The 22,922-nt window shown below is 41.1% G+C and overlaps 1 protein-coding gene across 5 annotated transcripts in view; it reads left to right on the forward strand.

The window, feature by feature from the left end:
• NBEA (neurobeachin) overlaps window positions 1–22,922 on the forward strand; it is a 2,460,099-nt gene that overhangs the window by 1,162,316 nt on the left and 1,274,861 nt on the right. For all 5 annotated transcript variants that reach the window (XM_029602688.1, XM_029602690.1, XM_029602689.1 and 2 more), the window contains one exon: window positions 16,612–16,673. In XM_029602688.1, the coding sequence (XP_029458548.1) occupies window positions 16,612–16,673 (62 nt within the window). The remainder of the gene's footprint in view (window positions 1–16,611; window positions 16,674–22,922) is intronic.

Genomic DNA, 22,922 nt, shown 5'->3' on the forward strand with positions numbered 1-22,922 from the left:
AATAGGCTCGGCGCGCGCAGGAGCAGGTTTTCGAGGTTACACGTGTAACCCTTTGAAAATCTACCCCATACTGTAAAAAGGACAAAAGATACTAATTGATGCATGAGAAACAAATTAATGAGAGATTGTAAGAATCTCAGTACAAAATACAGAATAATATATGAAATTTATTTTATTTTATCTTATTTTGTACCTCTTGTCTTATGTCCTTGATTTGTAATTAATATATACTTGAACAATTCATTTGATAGTTGTCAATGCCTGGTAATGAATACTTCCTATGTAATCCGTCTTTATTCGCTGATTTATTCCTATGAATGTCATTATTATAAACCGTTGTAATCTTTACATGGAATGACGATATATAACATGTCTAAATAAATATTGGAGAGGGAAGGTGAGACTGCAAAGAGCAAAAAGTAAGGAGATCATCTCTGGATTTCATTCAGGTCGATTCAGTAAAGTCCGCGGGAGAGCGGACGAACGCCCACTCTCCCGGCACACGCACCGGCCACTCGCCGGTGTGCACGATTCAGTATTTAAATTAGGTGGTGCTGTAGAAACAGGCAAAAGGAGGCGCTAGGGACACTAGAGCATCCATAGCGCCTCCTTTTAGCCCGGAGCAGCGGCTGTCAGCGGGTTTGACAGCCAACACTCAATTTTGCCGGCGTCGGTTCTCGAGCCCGCTGACAGCCACGGGCTCGGAAATCGGACGCCGGCAAAATTGAGCGTCTGGTTTTCGGCCCGACAGCCACCAGTCCATTTAAATTTTTTTTTCTTTTTTTCAAACTTTTTTTACTCTTTGGGACCTCCGACTTAATATCGCCATGATATTAAGTCGGAGGGTGCACAGAAAAGCAGTTTTTACTCCTTTTCTGTGCACTTTCCCGGTGCCAGCAGAAACTAGCACCTACCTTTGGGTAGGCGCTAATTTCTTAAAGTAAAATGTGTGGCTTGGCTGCACATTTTACTTACTGTATCACGCGGGCATATCTAATAGGGCCATCAACATGCATTTGCATGTTGAGGGAGCTATTAAGTGCCGCGGGTTGGACGCGCGTTTTCCTCTCCTTACAGAATAAGGGGTAAGGGAAAACGCACATCCAAGGGCAGGTTAACAGTGTGCTCCGTCGGAGCGCACTGTACTGTATTGGCCTGATTGTGAAGAGCTTGAGAAGGTTTCTAATAATAGAAGACTTGGGTAGGTCCTCAAGGCCTAATCAAGTGAAGAAGCTTTTGAGATTAAATGTTTTTGAGGTTTTGAGAGAGGAGTTTTGGATCAGCTTCAGACTGAGAAGTAGGACCCCTGGAGGAAAGGACTAGATCCTGGAACTTGCATCTTGCACCCAGTAAACAGCAAGGTGGAAGACAGAATTAAGTTTTGGAGATATTGTAGTTGTCAGATTTTTTTTCGCTTTTTGAGAGTTGTTTGAAGACTTCCTATTTTGAGACTGGGGAAAGTTTTACCAGCATCCATGGCACATGTTAGAGCTGGATGATAATTTATATACCGTAATTGTGGAAGGCATTATGGACTAGGACTCAGCTAAGAGCAGAAGGGTTATCAAGAGGCACTATGGACAGAAAAATCTATTTTTTTCTTGATTCTATTTTCCATATACTTTATTTTAATTTTTGGAAATATTGCATGGATCCTACTTTTCAATCTTAAGTAAACCATTTTATTTATTTGAACACCACTTTTATACTCTGAGCCTTTTTATTTCAAGAGTGCTGTTTTGGATTGACTGGACCCTATTCTGTGACTATTGAGGTACTTGTAAGAGAGACTGCAGCCTGGGAACCCCACCAGAACCCTAGAGACCCAGAGTCATAAGCCTTCACCCCATCGGAAAACCCTAGTCTCCAGGGCTGAAATTTGATGTTTGATTGTTTTTGTGGATCTGGGAAGAGTGAAGACAGCCCTGGGACTTTGCTGTGACCATTCAATTAAGTGACCCGAAACTAAGAAGGGGCTACATGTTCATAATCCAAATGAAAACAAGTCACAACACAGCTCTTTATGCAGATGTTGGGTCACATGGGAGCAACAATCCATGCTACCCTTTTTATTCACCTTGCCATGAGACCAGTTCACGGAAAATGACAGTGGAACCAATATTTCCAACTACTTTCTCACAAATTACAAATATCCACCATACTCAACTATTCTTAGATATCATGGGTAAATCCTTTCAACCTATGCAGAGGATCTACTAGTACTTGGGTCCTTGCCAGGTACTTGTAGCCTGGATTGGCCACTGTTAGAAACAGGGTACTGTGCTTGATGGACCCTTGGTGTGACCAGGTATGACAATTTCTTATTTTCTTATTTTTCTTGATTTTGTTAGTCTTGTTTTGGCCTCATCAATTGGTTTCTACCACTACAATGCTTAGCTGTTCTACTTCTGGTAAAATTGTGCATATATTTCCATCACTGATCACACAGAGTGGTTGTGTCTGTCGGTGCTAGATGGCTTCACCTCGTTTGCTTCACCTTGTTCACGGCTCCTCCCACATCCCTAGAGAAAAATGGCTGCCGCCGTGTCTACAAGCCGACCTTTCCGGCGTCCCCAGAATGGCTATGGTGCTGCCTCCTGCCATGCTCCTCCCAAGGGCCTACCTGGCTCCAACGGAGCACACTGTTAGCTGGCATTTGGACGCGCGTTTTGGACGCGCTAGCTTTACCCCTTATTCAGTAAAGGGTAATAGCACATCCAAAATGCGCATCCAATCCCCCAGAACCTAATAGCGCCCACAAGATGCAAATGCATGATGATGGCCCTATTAGGTATTAGGGGTGTGCATCCGTTTTCCACGTATTTGTAATCCGCAACTTATTTTTTGCAATCTGAAAAATACGTGGGGAGGCGAAACGCATCGCAACTCCCCACGTATTCAACAGATATCCATTGTATTCGGCCTCCTAAATAAACATTTAAACCCCCCACCCTCCTGACCCCCCCAAGACTTACCAAAACTCCCTGGTGGTCCAGCGGGGAGTCAGGAAGCCATCCCTGCACTCGTTTGCGGTTTCCTCACGGCGCCGATAGCCTGTGTCACAGGGGCTGCCGGTGCCATTGGTCAGCCCCTGTCACATGGTCACCGGCGCCATCTTGTGCTCCTACCACGTGACAGGTAGGTCATGTGGCAGGAGGTCGCTCCAGGACCCTCGTTGGACCCAATCGGAACTTTTGGCCAGCTTGGGGGGGCCTCTTGACCCCCACAAGACTTGCCAAAAGTCCAGTGGGGGTCCAGGAGCGACCTCCTTTCACGCCGTCTGTCCGATCCCAATACTCAACATGGCGCTGATCGCCGCCATTTTGAGACTCAAAATCGCCGTCCCGCCAATACTCAAAATGGCGCCGATCGCCGTCATAGTGAGGGCAAAGGCGATCGGCGCCATTTTGAGTATTGGGATCGGAAGGACGGCGTGAAAGGAGGTCGCTCCCGGACCCCCGCTGGACTTTTGCAAGTCTTGTGGGGGTCAGGAGACCCCCCCAAGCTGGCCAAAAGTTCCGGTTGGGTCCAACGAGGGTCCCGGAGAGACTTCCTGCCACATGACCTGTCACGTGGTAGGAGCACAAGATGGCGCCAGTGATCATGTGACAGGGGCTGACCAATGGCACCGGCAGCCCCTGTGACACAGGCTATCGGCGCTGTGAGGAAACCACAAACGAGTGCAGGGATGGCTTCCTGACTCCCCGCTGGACCACCAGGGAGTTTTGGTAAGTCTTGGGGGGGGGTCAGGAGGGTGGGGGGTTGTAGTTAATTTAGTAGTAACGTATTTACAGATCGACAACTTATTGAATTCGCCATACGTTCGCATGGAACGGAATTGACCTCCCACGAATACATATCGTGTACGCAACGAAAACTTTTTGCCTGCACATCTCTATTAGGTATTCCCGCACAATTCAGTAAGTAAAATGTGCACCAAGCCGCACATTTTACTTTCAGAAGTTAGCGCCTACCCAAAGGTAGGCGCTAATTTCTCCAGGCACTGTGAAAGTGCACAGAAAAGCAGTAAAAACTGCTTTTCTGTGCACCCTCCGACTTAATATCATGGCGATATTAAGTCGGAGGTCCTGAAAGTTTAAAAAAGTAAAAAAAAAAAAAAAATTTGAAATAGGCCCGCGGCTCGCGGGTTGACAACCGGACGCTCAATTTTGCCGGCATCCAGTTTCCGAACCCGTGGCTGTCAGCAGGCTCGAGAACCGATGCCGGCAAAATTGAGTGTTGGCTATCAAACCCGCTGACAGCCGCTGCTTCTGTCCAAAAAGAGGTGCTAGGGATGCACTAGTGTCCCTAGCGTGTCTCTGTTTACTGCCGGGCCTAATTGAAATACATTTATTTACTGAATTGCGCACACAGGAGAGTGGCCTGTGTGCGCGCCGGGAGAGCAGGTGCTCGCCCGCTCTCCCGCGTTTTTTACTGTATCGGCCTGTGAGTTAGCAAAGGATTGGTTTCGGCTGGTTCTAAGCTACTCTGCCGCTTCCGTGCTGCCGCTGGAAGCTCTCTCTCTGCCCTTCAGAGCACCTGCTCCTTAGGGGCCCTCTGTTTTATTTCAGGTGCCTTACAGGGATCAGGTACTCACTCCTCGAGGGCCTGCTCTCCCTGTCTCGGTGCTGCTACCTAACTTCTTCAACCTGGTGGAATCGCACACCAACAGCAACCATCTACTGAGTAATCTAACCCTCAGTCTATCTCATCCACAGTGCTACCTTCCTGGGAAACCTGCACCGGAATTCCCCTATACCAATGGGGTGAGACGGTTCCCCTCTGCCGAGGGTCCTATGACTGCTACTTCCAGACTACCTCACTACTGCCACCTCTGGCAAGCTGTTTAATAAAAGAACTAAACTCTGTGTTTGTGCAGGGATCAGCTACTTCTTTGGTTCACCTGAAGCAAGGTAATAAACCTTTGGCTGACTTCGCTATTGAATTCAAGACACTGGTGTCTGAATTACATTTGGACCCTAAATGCCTGAGGACCCTTTTCTTTGAAGGACTGAACTCTCATCTGAAAGACAAGCTCGCTGTTCTTGAAATGCCTGAGACCTTGGCTGAACTAGTGAAGTTGGCAACAAGGATTGATCGCCGACTTTGTGACAAAGTTCATGAGTCCAAGACTCCCAGAAGACCCTTTCACGGTGAAACTCGAGTTAAGTCCACACCCAGGGCTGTTCCTCCGGTTCCAATTGCTGGCGAAGAAGAACCAATGCAATTAGGCTGCAGCCATCTGACAGCTAAAGAGAGAAGAACAAGGAAGAAACTGGGGCTGTGCATGTACTGTGGACAAGCTGGCCATGCTGTTCAAACATGCCCTATATGTCCGGAAAACTGGCAGACCTAAGTCCTGCGGGAGGACTCTTCTTAGGTCTTACTGCCCCCTCTCCTCTGCTCTCTCTTCCTGTATCCTTGATCTGCAGACCCTTGGAGTATCAGACTCTTGCCCTAGTGGACTCAGGGGCAGGAGGTAATTTCATTCTTCAACGATTAGTGGAGCACTTGCGGATTCCCACTACCACTATTAAGTCTCCGCTACTCCTATCTTCAGCTCATGGAGAGCCCTTGCCGGGTGAAGTCACCCAGCTCACCAAACCAGTATGTCTGTGGACTGGTGCTCTCCATTCTGAAACCATATCCTTCTTTGTTTTAGATTAGGCCATGCACCCTATAGTGCTGGGGTTACCATGGCTGCAGCAGCATATGCTGCAGTTCAATTGGGCTACGCTGGAGCTGTCACAATGGGGCCCGGACTGTCACTGTAAATGCCTGATGGAGATTGCTCCTATTCCCTGCATGCCAACTACCCCAGTGATGCTGGGGTTGCCGCCTCAATATGCATCGTTTCAAAATGTTTTTTCTAAAGAAGCTGCAGACATACTACCACCTCACAGATCATATGACTGCACTATTAATCTGAAGCCGAACACTGAACCACCCAAGGGACGGGTGTACCCTCTCTCTGTGGCAGAGAATAAAGCCATGTCTGAATATATTCAGGAAAACCTTCAAAAAGGCTTCATAAGACCTTGCAAGTCTCCGGCTGGTGCAGGCTTCTTCTTTGTGGGGAAGAAGGACGGAACTTTACGTCCATGTATAGATTACAGAGGTCTCAATAAGATAACTATGAAAGACCCTTACCCGCCACCTCTCATCTCAGAGCTATTTGACAGACTACAAGGAGCCAAGATCTTCTACAAGCTTGATCATAAAAGAGCCTACAACCTACTTCGCATTCGCTCAGGCGATGAATGGAAGATGGCCTTCAACACCCGGGACGGTCACTTTGAATATTTAGTGATGCCTTTTGGCCTGTGTAACGCCCCGACTGTCTTTCAAAATTTAATGAACAATATTTTCAGAGATCTCCTCTACAAATGTGTCGTCATTTACTTAGATGACATCTTGATGTTCTCTCAAGACATGACCACTCATCTGGAGGATGTCAAAAGAGTGCTGCAAAGACTCTGTGAGAATCATCTATACGCTAAGTTGTCTAAGTGTGAATTTCACAAAGAATCAGTGCCTTTCCTTGGCTATATTGTTTCCAACCATGGGTTCCAGATGGATCCAGAGAAGCTGGAGAGCATAAAGAATTGGGCTCAACCCACGGGTCTGAAGGCTCTCAGATATTTCTTAGGGTACACGAACTATTATAGGTCTTTCATCAAGAACTACTCCTCGCTCACTGTTCCACTAACAGCTGTGACGAAGAAAGGTGCCAGTCTTGCTAATTGGTCTACAGAGGCTATATCTGCATTCCAGAAACTAAAAGAGGCCTTCTCGAGCAAGCCGTGTCTCCAACACCTGGATCCCACTAAGCCCTTCATCGTTGAGGTCGATGCCTCAGATGTTGGCGTAGGGGCTGGGCTAAGCCAAGCCGGTGATTCCAAGGCCTTACACCCATGCTCATTCTTTTCTCGTCGCTTCTCTCCAGCAGAGGGAAATTATGGAATAGGAGATAAAGAGCTCCTGGCAACAAAGATGGCATTCGAGGAGTGGTGCCCTTGGCTCGAAAGAGCGCAACATCAAGTCACAGTCTTTACAAACCATAAGAATTTGGAATACCTCCGCCAAGCACAGCACCTAAACCATAGGCAAGCGAGATGGTCTCTGTTTTTCAACAGATTCGACTTTGTGCTGAAATACAACCCTGGAGATAAGACACTCGCTCTGATGTTTTTATCTCACTCATTCCTCTGAGGATATCCCAGAAGAACCACAACACATCATTGACCCGAAAAGAGTTATTCTGGCAGCTACTCACTCAGTACCTGCAGGTAAAACCATCATACCCAAGAACCTCAGAAAAAGCTGTAAGCATGGGCTCACAACTCCAACCTCGCTGGACACCCTGGTCAATGCAGAACACTGTCTAAACTGCAAAGGTTTTACTGGTGGTCCACCATGAAGGAAGACACATTCTCCTATGTTGCTTCCTGTGCTAATTGTGCTAGACAGAAGACACCACCCGGTCGTCCTTGGAGTCTACTCCAACTCTTACCAGTACCAGATGAGCCATGGACACACATCACTACAGACTTTGTGGTGGACTTACCACTTTAAGGAGGAAACAACATGATTTGGGTAACTGTAGATTGGTTTTCAAAGATGGCCCACTTTGTGGCTCTCCCTGGTTTACCCACAGCCATGGAGCTTGCCCAGCTCTTCATCATGCATATCTTCTGCCTACACGGCATGCCTAAGCACATAGTCTCCGATCGCGGAGTCCAATTCACAGCTAAATTCTGGAAGGCATTGTGCAAGAAATTTGACATTTCTCTCGACTTCACTTCAGTATACCATCCTCAATCCAATGATCAAACAGAGAGGATGAACAGTACACTCAAGAAGTCCATTCGTGCCTACGTGAACACTCGCCAGAATGATTGGGCTGAACTGTTGCCCTGGGCTGAATTCGCCATCAACTCTCATCCAGCAACATCCACTGGATCAACACCATTCGAAGTGGTTTACACACTACCATTGCCACCACTGCCACTTCAGATGTCCATGTCATCCCCGGCATATCAATCTACTGCCAAAGACATTCAACAACTCTGGACTCATTCCAAAGAGATGCTTCTCAAAGCAGGACTTCGAGCTAAGAAAGGATTCGATGCTCACTCAGTCCCTACGTACTGGCAATCCGCAACGGATGTTGCCATATTCGTTGTACTCATGGGGAAGCGAAACGTATCGCGATTCTCACGAATACACAAATCTTCGCCAAATTATTCGGCCGCCTAAATAAATCAATTTAAACAAACCTCCCACCCTCCTGACCCCCCCAAGACATACCAAAACTCCCTGGTGGTCCAGCGGGGGGGGGGGGGGGGGGGTCCGGGAGCCATCCCCTGCACTCTCACACCCTCGGTGCCAGTTTCATCATGGCGCCGATAGCCTTTGACCTACTATGCACAGGGGCTACCGGTGCCATTGGTCAGCCCCTGTCACATGGCCATCGATGCCATCTTGTGCTCCTACCCTGTGACAGGGGATGACCAATGGCACCGGTAGCCCCTGTGACATAGTATGGGCAAAGGCTATCGGCGCCACTTTGGTTACTGGCAGCCGATGGCCCAAGGGCAGGAGATTGCTCCGGGACCCCCGTTGGACCCCCAGGGACTTTTGTCCAGCTTGGGGGGGGCCTCCTGGCCCCCACAAGACTTGCCAAAAGTCCAGCGGGGGTCTGGGAGCAACCTCCTGCACTCTGGCCGTCGGATGCCAGTATTCAAAATGGCGCCGATCGCCTTTGCCCTCACTATGTCACAGGGATAGATGGTCGGCCGAATGCAACGTATTTGCTCCCCGATGAATCCGAATCATGAATGCAACATATGGCGTCCCTCTGCACATCCCTATTGCTCACCACTGCAAGGCTCCTGATTTCCAGCCTGGTGACAAAGTCTGGCTATCCACTAAGCACTTAAGACTTAAATTACCTTCAGTTCACTTCGCTCTATGCTTCATTGGACCATTTCCTATCCTCCGATGACTAGGCAATCTCACCTATAGTCTGAAGCTACCACCTACATTGAAGATTCATAATGCATTTCATGTCTCACTATTGAAGCCATTGATCCTTCGTGAGTTCTCCAACAAGACACCTGAAACTACACCTGTAGATGCAGAAGAAGACATTGAGTACAAGGTAGATGCTGTCCTTGATGTAAGAAAAAGGGGCAGAGTATGGGAATACCTCTTGTATTGGGAGGGTTATGGACCTGAAGATAACTCATGGATACCTTTGGCTAATATACTGGATAAAGATATGCTACAAGAATTCCATAAGATGCATACTCAGAAACCGAGACCAGGTAGGAAGCCTGGAGGATGCCCTTTGAAGGGGGGTACTGTTGCGTCCTTCGGTGCTAGACGGCTTCGCCCTGTTTGCCTCACCTTGTTCATGGCTCCTCCTGCATCCCTAGGGAAAATGGCTGCCACCGCGTCTACAAGCTAACCATTCCGGCATCCCCGGAATGGCTATGGTGCTGCCTCCTGCCATGCTTCTCCCAAGGGCCTACTAGGGTGCACGCGCGCATGCCACCCATGTCTTTATTCCAGCATTGGTGCGAACCTCTGGGGCGTTCCCCTCTACTGACATCACGCCATCCGGGGATATAGCCCGCACTAAGTTGCTAGCTCGTTGAGTTAGCAAAGGATTGGTTTCATCCTGTCTAAGCTACTCTGCCACTTCCGTGCTGCTGCTGGAAGCTCTCTGCCCTTTGGGGTATTTCTAACCTGGGTACCCGCTCCTCAGGGGCCCTGTGTTTTATTTCAGGTGCCTTACAGAGATCAGGTACTTGCTCCCCGAGGCCCTGCTCTCCCTGCCTTGGTGCCGCTACCTAACTTCTTCAACCTGGTGGAATCGCACACCAACAGCAACCATCTAGTGAGTAATCTAACCCTCAGTCTATCTCATCCACAGTGCTACCTTGCTGGGAAACCTGCACCGGAATTCCCTTATACCAATGGGGTGAGAAGGTTTCCCTCTGCTGAGGGTCCTGAGACTGCTACTTCCAGACTACCTCACTACTGCCACCTCTGGTAGTACACTACAAGCTGTTTAATAAAAGAACTAAACTCTGTGTTGGTGCATCTGCGTTTAGCCCAGTACTGTGGCACCTCATCGGGCTCCTTCCCGTGGGTGTGGTCATCTGCCACAGTACCCAAGAATCCACCCAAACACTGCATAACCATAACACATAACAGCAAGAAATCTCTTATATTCCAACCTTCAGTTGTGGCTCTGACTGCATGGAAGTTGAAAGCAAGTTAATATCTTCCCTGCAATTGCCTTCTGAAGTGGGCAAAGGTCTCTTAGGATCTATAAAGTGCTCAACGAGAATATCTTATTACTTCAAATGGAAAAGTTCATTATTTAGTGCTCTATTTTTTCACAAGACCCCTATATGTGTTCTGCTCCCCCGTTACTTCAATACCTGTTAAGCCTTTCTAAATCTGAGTTAAAGAGTAACTGTCAGAGTTCATCTCAGTTCTATAGCAGCATGACATGAAAATTTCAATTTCTCGTCAACCTACGGTTGCTTCATTCATAAAAGGCCTAAATCATCTTAAACTTCTAATTAAATATATTTCTATATCCTGGGATCTAAATGTAGTTCTAGCTCAACTCATAAAACAACCATTTGAACCTTTGGTGAAGGCAGTATGAAAATTCCTTTTTTGCAGTGTTTTATTTTTAATAGTAGTTAAGTCTGACTGGAGAGTAAGCAAGCTAGAGGTCTAGGTATCATACTCTCCCTAATCTTAAATTTTCTATAACAGATAATTTTGAAAATGCTTTCTTAATATTACCAAAAGTTGTCTCTCATTTTAATTTAAATTAATTGATTGTTTTGCCAACAATTTTTCCAAGACCCTTTGTCAATAAAAGCAAGCAAACTCTCCATGCATCAGACTACAGAGAGCTTGGTTTTTGTATATAAAAAGAACAAAGTCTTAACAGAAAATTTTAACAACTGTTTCTCACCTTCAACCTAGTCAAATAAGGTTCTTCGGTTACAAAAAGAACTCTTTCAACTTGGATATCTGATTGCACTTTCTATTATTATAATTAGTCAAGACAGCATCTTCAAAGTAAAGTGAAAACCCAACAAATCAGGGCTACAGCAGCTTCCTTAGCACATCTTTGCTCTGCCTCCTTAGAAAATATATGCAAAGCTGTCCCTTGATCTTTTATCCATACCTTTACTGCTCATTACTGTCTAGAAAATGTTTCACATCAAGACAGTAGGTTTGGACAGGCAGTTCTAAAGAGTTTTTTTTTTTATTGATACCATCAACCCTTCCCTCCAGGCTTTGTAATAATTATGGGTTGCATGTTCCTCCATCAATTTAAGTGCAAAATATACAATTTTATTCCTCAGTTTAATAGACCCCACTTGTATGGCTGATCTCTCGCATGCTTGCCCATGGAGAAAGCAAAGATTTTACCTGTAACAGGTGTTCTCCATAGACAGAAGAAATCAGCCACATAATCCAACTCTCCTCTCTTTAGAATTGAAACTTAGCTTGCTATAAAGACTGAGGATTGTACATGGAAGCTGATTTTTTTTAAGCTGTGAGAGTTTTTTCCATCTCAGAGCTGTCAAATGACATCATCATTTTACCTGCAGAAATGGCTTTCAGAATTACCCTCTGGATTAGCTTATAGTCTTAGAATGACATGATTATATTGCAGAGGTCTTATTTTAGCTTTGTTTTCATATTTAAGTTGTGACTTTCCCTTTAAGAATCATTCTAAAAACTCACTTTGCTCATATAATAGTTGTATTAACTATTTACTACAAGATTACAATCAACCGTTGTATTTCATTTTAACTGTTACAATTCTGATTGGTATTGTATGCACTGAAAATATTTTCCATAATTTTTTCATAACTATATTGGTCTCTACACAAATTGAATATTTTTTACATACCTGACATGAGCTGTATTTGTATAATCATTAAATTTGAAGTGATATTAATGGTTCTAAAAGGCTAAGAAGTAGATTTATTAAATTATTTGCAAGCATAAAAGCACTGCATTGCATTTTGCACCAAGAAAACAATTTATTGGTGACATTATGGCAGTAAAAAAAAAAAAAAAAACAGCATCAGCACAAATGATGACTTGTTCTTGGTGCACTCCCAGTGAAAATGCAAGTGTACTAGGAAGCTAGCACGTGTCTTTGATTTTTAAGATGAAACAGGTGGTTTGAAGTTTGGTCCCAAATATGCTTTGATCAGCTCTTGTTAAAAGCAACAACAAAAATACATACAACAGGGGTATGCTGCTTCTGCTACTGCTACTGTTTTTGGAACTGTAGGCCCTAAATGCAGCCTTTTATTCTTCACATTTCTATATCTGAGACCATGTGTATTATAAAAGGTTCTGTTGTCAATAGGGGTTCAACTGCTGTTCATAAATATTTGACTGGCTCTTCACAGATATATTCTGCATCTGATGGTGTAAGGAGCACAAGTAGCACTAATATAATGCTAAAATATTGAACTTAATTTTGGCAAACATCTTTATAAAAAACATGATATATAATTATGTGCATTATAAACATGAACTGTGCAGCATTTTCCATGCAACTGGCCAATTCATATTGAATGAATTTCAAAATATTGTTGTCAGCAAGCATATTTCACTTGAAGAAGATTTATGCACTAGAAAAAAAAAGAATCAGCCATTCTTCTTGACTAATTATCTTATTCCAAAACACAACTCTTTACTCTTCAGCACATGCATGCCTCAGTAACAGTTTACAGTGAGCCCATAATTATTGGCCTGTGCTATCATTTGTATTATTCTGTTACAGATGCACAAAGTTTGGTAATTAGAAAATGGTTTTGCGACGTAACAGTGTATTCACTTGTTCAGAACACCAAATTTTATTTATCCTAGGTTATATTTAATATATTATATACTATGGGGTAGATTTTCAAAAAACGCGAATAGGCGTACTTTTGCTGGCGCATCAGGCGCCAGCAAAAGTACGCTGGATTTTAGTAGATACGCGCGGAGCCGCGCGTATCCACTAAAATCCCGGATCGGCGCGCGCAAGGCTATGAATTCTGTATAGCCGGCGCGCGCCGAGCCGTGCAGCCTACCCCCGTTCCCTCCAAGGCCGCTCCAAAATCGAAGCGGCCTTGGAGGGAATCCTCTAACGCCCTCCCCTCACCTTCCCCTCCCTTCCTCTACCTAACCCACCCGCCCGGCCCTGTCTACACCCCCCCCTTACCTTTCTCCGGGGATTTACGCCTCCCGGAGGGAGAAGTAAATCCCCGCGCGCCAGCGGGCCTGTTGCGCGCCGGGACGCGACCTGGGGGCGGGTACAGAGGGCGCGGCCATGCCCCTGTACCCGCCCCCAAAACGCTGCCGACATGCCCCCTAAACGCCGCGACGACCGGGCCCGCCCCCCGACACGCCCCCCTCGGAGAACCCCGGGACTTACGCGAGTTCCGGGGCTCTGCGCGCGCCGGTAGGCCTATGTAAAATAGGCTCACCGGCGCGCAGGGCCCTGCTCGCCTAAATCCGCCTGGTTTTGGGCGGATTTAGGCGAGCAGGGCTCTGAAAATCCGCCCCTATATATTTAATATATTTATATTAAGCAAAGGATTCTCTATAAAGTATACATAGCAATTCACAAATCTATTTACAACATATCCCCACTCCACTTTAAGCACCCAACTACGTTTTCACTCTTCAACTAGACCTATCAGAGGAGCTTATAAAGGTACACTCTATGTACCTTAAACAATATCCTTACATCAGAAACGTGCCATTTCTTTAGCAGGACCCGTCCAATGGAACATGCTCCCGCCAGACATCCGTCTTGAGATCTGCTACGCTTCCTTCAAAAAGAAAATTAAAACCTGGCTCTTTAGCCAAGCTTTTCCAGAACTATGATCATTTTTTTTTTTCACCCCAGCTATTAAGATTTTCTCACCATCGCAATATTCATGTTTTTTATATTACTTGACATTGATTCCAATCCCTTCTGCAGATCACATTTAACTTTGTCAGTTACGCCTTCTTTTATGATTTGGATACTCAAAGAGACTTTACAATTTTCTCAATGTTAATTTCTGAATCTAGTTTTCTCTGTTTCCAAGTTCTATAACCTTGTTATATGTACCGCCTCTTGGTGTAATTTTATGTTTCAATTTAAACCGATGTGATCTGTATTTTAATACAGGAACACCGGTATATAAAAATCTAAAAATAAATAAATAAATAAATATTTAAAGCTGGGTTTTGAGGACCAAACAGCTAGTAAATATACAAACCAAAGAAGCTGTTTTTCCGAATATAGCAGCTTGAAGGAAAAGCAAATTTTACAAGCAGAAAATGCAGTAATAGAGTCCATCTTCAGCCGCTATTCAGCTAGCAATGTTAGTTGGATATGATCACTGTAAACTATGACACTATCTAACAGGAATTTAATTATAATCTGCCTTAAGACCAGCTTGGTAAAGGCAGAATATCAAATGTTTATATATTAACAATAATAATTAACTTTGTAAGGATATATATATTATCGAACTATGTAACCGTATAATAATGGCACCCTTGGATAAATTAGAAACGACATATTTGTGCCTAACTGTAAACCGTTGTGATGGTGCTCTACTATACGACGGTATAGAAAATTTTTTAAATAAATAAATAAAATAAAAATAAATATTCAGTGGTACTGGTATGCAATGGACCGATGCGCAGAAATCACACTAGTGAGAAATTCAAAAAGCAAATTGTGTGCTGTGATAACACTTATAGTGGATTGTTAGTAAAGATAATAAATCAAATAAAGTATTAACAAAGTAATTCTAATTCAACATACAGCATCTCAATTTGAAATACTTTTTAATTGAAAATAGTTTTTGCGAATATAGTTAAATGTACACAACAGTCACATTAAATTTCTAAATTTTATAAACCCCCTTTTGATGCAGTCTTAAGACTACACACATAGCGATTTGGCTTTTCTCGCAGAAAATATCTCTTTAGTTTGTCTCTTGCTCAATGATGTATTACTTTATTTACATATTTACATGTTTTCTATATTGTACGTATATCACATATTTGCCCCTTTCTGTATGCCTTTTTTGTGGTTCTGTATTAAGTTCATTGTTTTAATCCCTAATTTTTATTTATATTATATTTTATTCATAGATTACACTTTCAAAGTCAACCTTTGTCCCCCCCAATGCATATCTGCAAAATATGGTCCCATGTCTGGGAATTGAATTCATTAACATCTATCTAGGCGACTGTCGTGTACATTTAATTATATTTGCAAAAACTATTTTCAGTTAAAAAGTATTTCAAATTAAGATGTATGTAGAATTAGAATTTCTTTGTTAATACTTTATTTGATTTATTATTGTTACTAACAATACGTTTTATTGCAGCACACAATTTGCTTTTTTATTATCTAAGGATAAGCCAGATACATTTATCCAGCTAATTGGGTCATTTTTATTTTGTGATGTGCAAGTATCGCGTGCGGTACGGCCTTATCGCATATGATAAAGCCCTACTGCACATGATAGTGGCCGCATCGCAGCAGTATTATTCTAATTAGGGGAAGGGTAGGAGTGTGGACAGAGTTTGGTAGAGTTATCTCCTGGCACTGCTGCGGGCGGTAACTCTACTGTCACGATGCAGCCAGCTGCCCACTATCGCCCCCCCGCCCCCTTTTTTTTTTTTTTGCAAGTTAGCTGTATAACATTAAAAGTCAGGATTTATCCAGTTAAGAACCAGATAGCTGACTCCAGTCCAGAATACCTCTGCCCTGCTCTGACTCTGAATTAGCTGGATATCTTTTTAGCTGGATGAAAAGTTACTGGCTAACATGGAACCGGTCAGCATGGTGGAATTTTCAAATCCCATTTCTCCAAATGGCACTGAATATCAACCTCAAAGATTTTATTTCTCTGGCATTGTACATGCTGAAAAACCAGAAAAAGGAAAGCTGCTATATTATTTAAAATAGTGTTTTGGCAATATCTGTTTCATGTAATGTTTCTAATGTATTTAGTAGTTAATGTATTCTGAAAAATATATGCTTAACTGCTTACATTTATTTTATTTATTTATTTTGGATTTTTATATACCGGCATTCGAGACCGCAGTCACATCATGCTGGTTCACATAAAACAGGGGTGCATAGTAAACATAAACTAGAACAATGGTGCGGAAAAGGCAGTTACATGTAACAGGGTGATTAGAACTTGGTGGAGAAGTTTTAATTTGCAAATGTTTTCATGTGCAATTTTCATAAGGCTTATACAAGTAAAATATTAAATTTTATAAGAACAAATAATAATTGATATCTTAGAACAAATAATAATTAATATCTTAGAACTTTCAGTATATTTATTTTCTCAAAATCAGGAAGTGTCTGGTACATGTTGAGTTTTAAATGTTTTATTACTCCACTTTTGTCCTTCCTTGCATAAGCTAAGACATATCAAATGTGCTTCTGTTTGGAGATAGGAAACCAGCCTCTCTCTTTTCTGATTCTTTCAACTCACATCTGGTTATATTTCCAGGTCTTCAACATTTGTTTGTTTATTATAGGCCTGGTCTGCATGAAGTCAAGTACTTCAGTGGTTGAGCTAGTTATGCTGCTTTGTTCTCAGGTAAGATGTCTGTTATTTGTATTATTTAATGCTATCACATTCAAACATTCATTTTTTTTTACTTTAGTTTTAAAAGTAGGCTATATTTTACATTCAGATTATCTTTATTCATTTTATTTTTCACTTTCAATTTTATGACGTAAACAGAGTAGAATATATAAAACTCCATGCATTAATAATGTTTCCAGCTGTGATAAATAGTGAAATATTTCTTAAAGCATGATCAGGTAAGAAATATTGGTTTGTGCAAGAGTCATCTTTCTTAATCTAATGGTTAATTTGAAACCAGTGTACGTTTTAGGGACTTTATGTAGCTTAGATTTCTATCTGAATGAAACACCTCACTGATTGGTATCATAAATAAATGTTAATCTCAAAATATAAAACAATATATTACACGCTGTGTGGTCATAGTGCCCTAGAAATGAAGCATCCCTGCTTACCATGTTCACTGGATGCCAAATGTGAGTGATCAGTTCCCAAAAGTACATACTGTATGAAAATGCATTAAAATTAAATGGAACTGGACACATATATTATCAACTTTGTGGTGTCATTTTTTCAGTGTATTCATATATGCCCTTTGTTACAAAAATGCAGTCATGATTTGTAAGTGAATGCTAAATCATTTTTTTAAAGTTAGGATTCATTTTGATATAGGCAAATTTAGTAATTAATCTTATTTTAGTTAACCCCATACGTGCACACTGTGTACTGAAATAATAAATGGACACCAAACTTTAAAACCTCTTTAGCAACAGTACTGAGAAATTTATAGTAAGTGAAACTGCTATAAAGTCTCAGCTATTAGAGTTTTTAAGTAGATAGTTAAATGGTCTTATGTAATTTGATGTGTTAACAAATTTCATTACTCTAATACTGCTTTAATTTAAAAAACAGGTTTCATAACTAGTTGGTGTTGCATATGAACTTTGAGTAAAGAACAGTTTTTCTTAGGACTTTTTATAATTAAGCTGATAGTGGATTGCAAGGTATTTATCATACTTTTAGATACATAATTTGCTTTAAAGGACCGAAACTAATTCTTTTCATTTCTATATTTTGTATGGATTCCCATTGGATTGTCTCACTCTGATAAAAATATTTGTTCATTTTAGATTTTAAATAAAGAAAATATAAATGGTATCATAGTCTCAAATAAATGCTGTGTTGTGCGTGTGTGTATGAGAACCTTACATATTTAAATTAGCTGAAAATCTGTTCCTATGTGTATGGTCATTGATAACATATGTACATAAGTGATTCCCCCTTTTAACAAAAGTCTTAATTATAAATCTTGATTATAATAGGAAATTTTGTCCTCTTATAGCAATTCTTATACAGTATTTATTGTAGCACTTAAATTCTATGTTAACAATCTGGATAACAAATGCTAATTCTCTGCCCATTTCTTATAATTAGGGACCAGAGGCATGATTTTGCAGATATTTACATGTTTATCAAATTAAAATCACTTTGCTTGATTGACATTTTTTTATTCTAAAATTTAAAAATGTGCAGTATTTATTTATTTAAAACATTTCTATACCACTTATCTACTTTACTAGGTGGTTAACAGTAAACATTCATAAAAAAAACGTAAAACACAAAATTGCTTACAAGACAACTTCAGAGTGGTAAACAGACTTTGTTGTTATAACTGGACATTAATATACTATACAGCTAAATCCTTAGGATGTTTTTAACTTACCTGGGTTTCTTCAAGCTGTATCTCTAAAGAAATATCTGGGTCATATTTTTGTCCTTTTGCCCTAGATACATGTTGGTTAGGGAAAAGTTAAATAAAATACTTCATGGGAGAAATCCTCAATGGGCTTCAGACTTCACATTATCTCCTGCAGAGCATTTGAAAAATGAGTTGCCTAATGGTTAATTCCTTAGACCAAGGGAAATTCTGAGAGATCCATTATGGCTTTTGAATTTCTTGTCATGCTGAATTTCTTTTTACAGCTTTTGAAGTCTGAACTTAAATAAAGGAAAAAGTGAAAATGTTTTCTTCCTTAGCCTTTGTGTGGTATTCTACAATTCACATGCACAGAATGTAACATCAGAATCCAGTGTCTTTGCTGGCCTCATCATCTGACCATAGGTCTAACATTACTCATTTGCTGGCTCCAGAAATCCTTGCCATTAGGGGCCCAAGAGATGAAACTTAGTCTGAAATATTGATTAGAAGAAAGAATGAGAAATTTAAACCCCTTTGAGTGATTTTCCCTTATACTTTTAGAGAGTATATTTAGCAAATGTAGATAATTGTGTAGAGTTCCAACATGCAATCATGAGTATTGTGTAGTGTTCAAAATTTGTCTCAGAATTTAAAAGAAATATTGTCAATATTTCTGGTAGTCTTAATGTATCACAAATATCTTATCTAAAAATATTTATTTGTATTCATGTTTTCCTGTTGAGACATGTTCATCTATGGTTTTATTATGTTGTCTTTATGTGTAAGGGAGTATATCAGGCATCAAGACATGGGCAGTTAAACCTCCACATTTCCTCAAAGGCTTGATCATTCAAGATTGTTCAGGTTTTATAGTGATCTAATATCATTACCTATTTTTATTAATCTCCTCTACAAAACTACATACCACAGTAGCTGATTTTTGTATTTGATTATTATTTTTAATATAATTCTATAGATTAGGCATTTAAATGGAAAACTAACACTCTTACTGTTAATATATTTCCTCATTGATAGTTCAAATATACTTGTTTTAATGATTAAAAAATGGCTACCCGTTAGATTAGAAAAACCTAGTGCTTGGGCACTTAAAATTATTGCTTGTCACTAAACAAATGAGTCAGTTTGAATCTGGGAAGAGTTGTTGCTGTGGTTTGGGGTATAGAGGAGTGGATGCTTGGGGCCAGGATGAGACATTCAGGTTGAGAAGAGGACTTGCAGGCCAGGAGGGGACATATGGCTGGGTTGCAGAAGAAAGGAGTTGGGGAGACAGGCTGGGTGGGAGGGAAAAAGCTTGGATGGAAAAGGGGAAGACAAAAAATGTCTAAAGGAAAAGAAGCAAAAATATTTTTGATGATAAAACGAGAGTAAAGCCAAAAAATATAAGCTTCACATAATTTTCTCTCTTAAGCCCTAAGTTTTCTCAAATATTTTTCCCTAGTTTGTGTCCTTAAAACAGTTTTTTTCAACATTATTGAATTATGCATAACCATTATGATAGTTATTTGCTTTTTTTTTTATAAGCATCTTATCTATATGTTGAATAAATGCTTCTATATACAAATAACACAGTAGTGTAGTGCTTAGAAGACAATTAGCTTTTTATACTGCCTAAATTGAAATCTGAATTGAATAGAATACAGGACTGACTTAATGCTAGTAGATTATGCTTTTATATCAAGAAAATAAAAGAAATTTTCTTAGATAAGAATATATTAGATAAACTTTGAAAGGTTGGCATCAGAGGGGCACTTAGAGAAGATAAGGCCATCACGGAAAGATTAAATGATTTCTTTGCTTCGGTGTTTACTGAAGAGGATGTTGGGGAGGTACCCGTAATGGAGAAGATTTTCATGGGCAATGATTCAGATGGACTGAATCAAATCACGGTGAACCTAGAAGATGTGGTAGGCCTGATTGACAAACTGAAGAGTAGTAAATCACCCGGACCGGATGGTATACACCCCAGAGTTCTGAAGGAACTAAAAAATGAAATTTCAGACCTATTAGTAAAAATCTGTAACTTGTCATTAAAATCATCCATTGTACCTGAAGACTGGAGGATAGCAAATGTAACCCCAATATTTAAAAAGGGCTCCAGGGGCGATCCAGGAAACTACAGACCGGTTAGCCTGACTTCAGTGCCAGTAAAAATAGTGGAAAGTGTTCTAAACATCAAAATCACAGAACATATAGAAAGACATGGTTTAATGGACAACGTCAGCATGGCTTTACCCAGGGCAAGTCTTGCCTCACAAATCTGCTTCACTTTTTTGAAGGAGTTAATAAACATGTGGATAAAGGTGAACCGGTAGATATAGTATACTTGGATTTCAGAAGGCGTTTGACAAAGTTCCTCATGAGAGGCTTCTAGGAAAAGTAAAAAGTCATGGGATAGGTAGCGATGTCCTTTCGTGGATTGCAAACTTGCTAAAAGACAGGAAACAGAGAGTAGGATTAAATGGACAATTTTCTCAGTGGAAGGGAGTGGACAGTGGAGTGCCTCAGGGATCTGTATTGGGACCCTTACTGTTCAATATATTTATAAATGATCTGGAAAGAAATACTGTGGTCAGTGCAGAGGCTGGAGGGATTTCTCTTTGTGGAACTGAATATTGCATTGTGAATTTTGCATTGTGGCTAAGTATTTTGCATTGTGGCTAAGTATTCTTATTACCTTCAAGTTTTGTAGAAAGCTTCTGTGAATAATTCCTGTCTGTGTTTCCATTTTCTTTATAGTCTGTGTTTCATTTCTTTATAGTAAGATATTATTCTAGTAAGTTAATTTGCTGTTTGGCTGCTCCGCTATAAAGTTAAGAAAAAAAAAAAAAAAAAAAAAGCTCTCCAGCTTTTAATCTGTTAAAATCTCTCTCTTTTGGAGTTAGCTGGCACAAATAATCTGTTCAAATCTTAATATTGGGGCATAAAGACTGTTTTAAAACAATTAACCAAAAAGGACAGACAAACTTCCAGAAGTGACCTGATCTAACTGGATTGGTTCTGGGTGAGGGAGATGACATTGCATCGGGCACTGTGGTTACATGGACAGTCTTGGGTCTGTTGCCCACTCAGTACAAAGATCTACTGCCAAATATCCTTCTTTTTTACACTTAATTGAGGAACTAATACTAGGATACCTCTCACTTATGGGTCGACAGCCAATTCTATGTTATAGTTCAGGACTCTCCAACTGCATGTAGCCAAGTCTGGGCTATAGTCCAAGACTCCCTGACTGCTTGAACATTGCTAACACATTGTGTAGGGGGCCCCATGAGTTGCATGTTAGATATAATGCCTATAAGTGTGTCTCAGCTCTCACAGTATAGAGACGTGCTCCCCACTCTGTGCTGCTTGAACCTTGTGTAGTTACTTTCTCTTTGCTGATCTGACTGAACTCACAGTAGTTATTTTCTCTTTGGGACACTGTAATATTGTCTAAATGTCCCCTTTTAATCTCACTGCAGTATCTTCTTAAATAATGACTCTTCTAAATGTAAGGGAAGTATTCCAGTATCATCTTATTGTTTCTTATTGTAAAGGGAATATTTCTCCTGTTAAAACACTTGAAAGAAATGTCTAAAGTATGATTTCAGAATAGTCTTTTAACTAAACATATTAAAAGACAATATGTAGAAAGATCGCTTCCTGTCTATCTGGCATGAATTCAGCTGTAGACAGAAATGTCCTCTTTTGTGGGACTTCAGAGGTCTGGGCATATGGCCAGGGGTGACCTACTTCCCTAATCTGAATGGTATACGTCCCTAATCTTTAACAGCTCTGGACAACATTCCAGTTCCTGGCATATAGCCAGGGATGACATACTTCCTTATTCTATAGTACTAACTTTCCTGATCTTAAACTCAGTACCTTCTAGGAAACACGTGTTTTCTCTAGCGTAGTGTCAGTGTCTAAAAGCCCTGAGATGATAACAGAGATAGTGTCAAACTTTCTTTTTCCTATCAGAGAAAGTGCCTCTACAATATTTTAGATCACAAAATGTAGTTTCATATGGCTAACTCGAACTCAAATCCTGTATCTGAATTCTAAATGCAAGCAATATTTGTCTGTATTTGCGTTTCTCACCAAGGATAACTATAAGTAAAAGCATCCTATTATTGTGTGTGTGTGATCCTTGGCAGTGACTCGTGATCCATTTTGCACAGGGGTAACATAAGCCTCTGTATCCTTTTTTCCCTAATTCTTAACTTCAATACAGATGCCCTAATGTTCCCTGTTCTGTTAGTATCTTTCAAAGATTCATTATTCTGAACTATGTTCTTCTGATTGACTATTGGCTTTCCCCCATCATCTAGCTTAAAAGATGCACTATCTCCTTTTTAAAGATTAGTGCCAGCAGCCAAGTTCCACTCTTGTTAAGGTGGAGCCAATCCTTTCTTGTCACTTCTTCATAACTAAGAATTCTCTTTGCTTTCTCATTCATGTTTGAATTCCATTATGTTTTTTGTCTCTTTCATTTCTGTTGGGAGATCATTTCATGTATCTTCCACCATTTCCATAAATAAATATTTTCTGATATTGCTCTA

The sequence above is a fragment of the Rhinatrema bivittatum genome, chromosome 5, assembly GCF_901001135.1.
Source record: "Rhinatrema bivittatum chromosome 5, aRhiBiv1.1, whole genome shotgun sequence".
NCBI lineage: Eukaryota > Metazoa > Chordata > Amphibia > Gymnophiona > Rhinatrematidae > Rhinatrema > Rhinatrema bivittatum.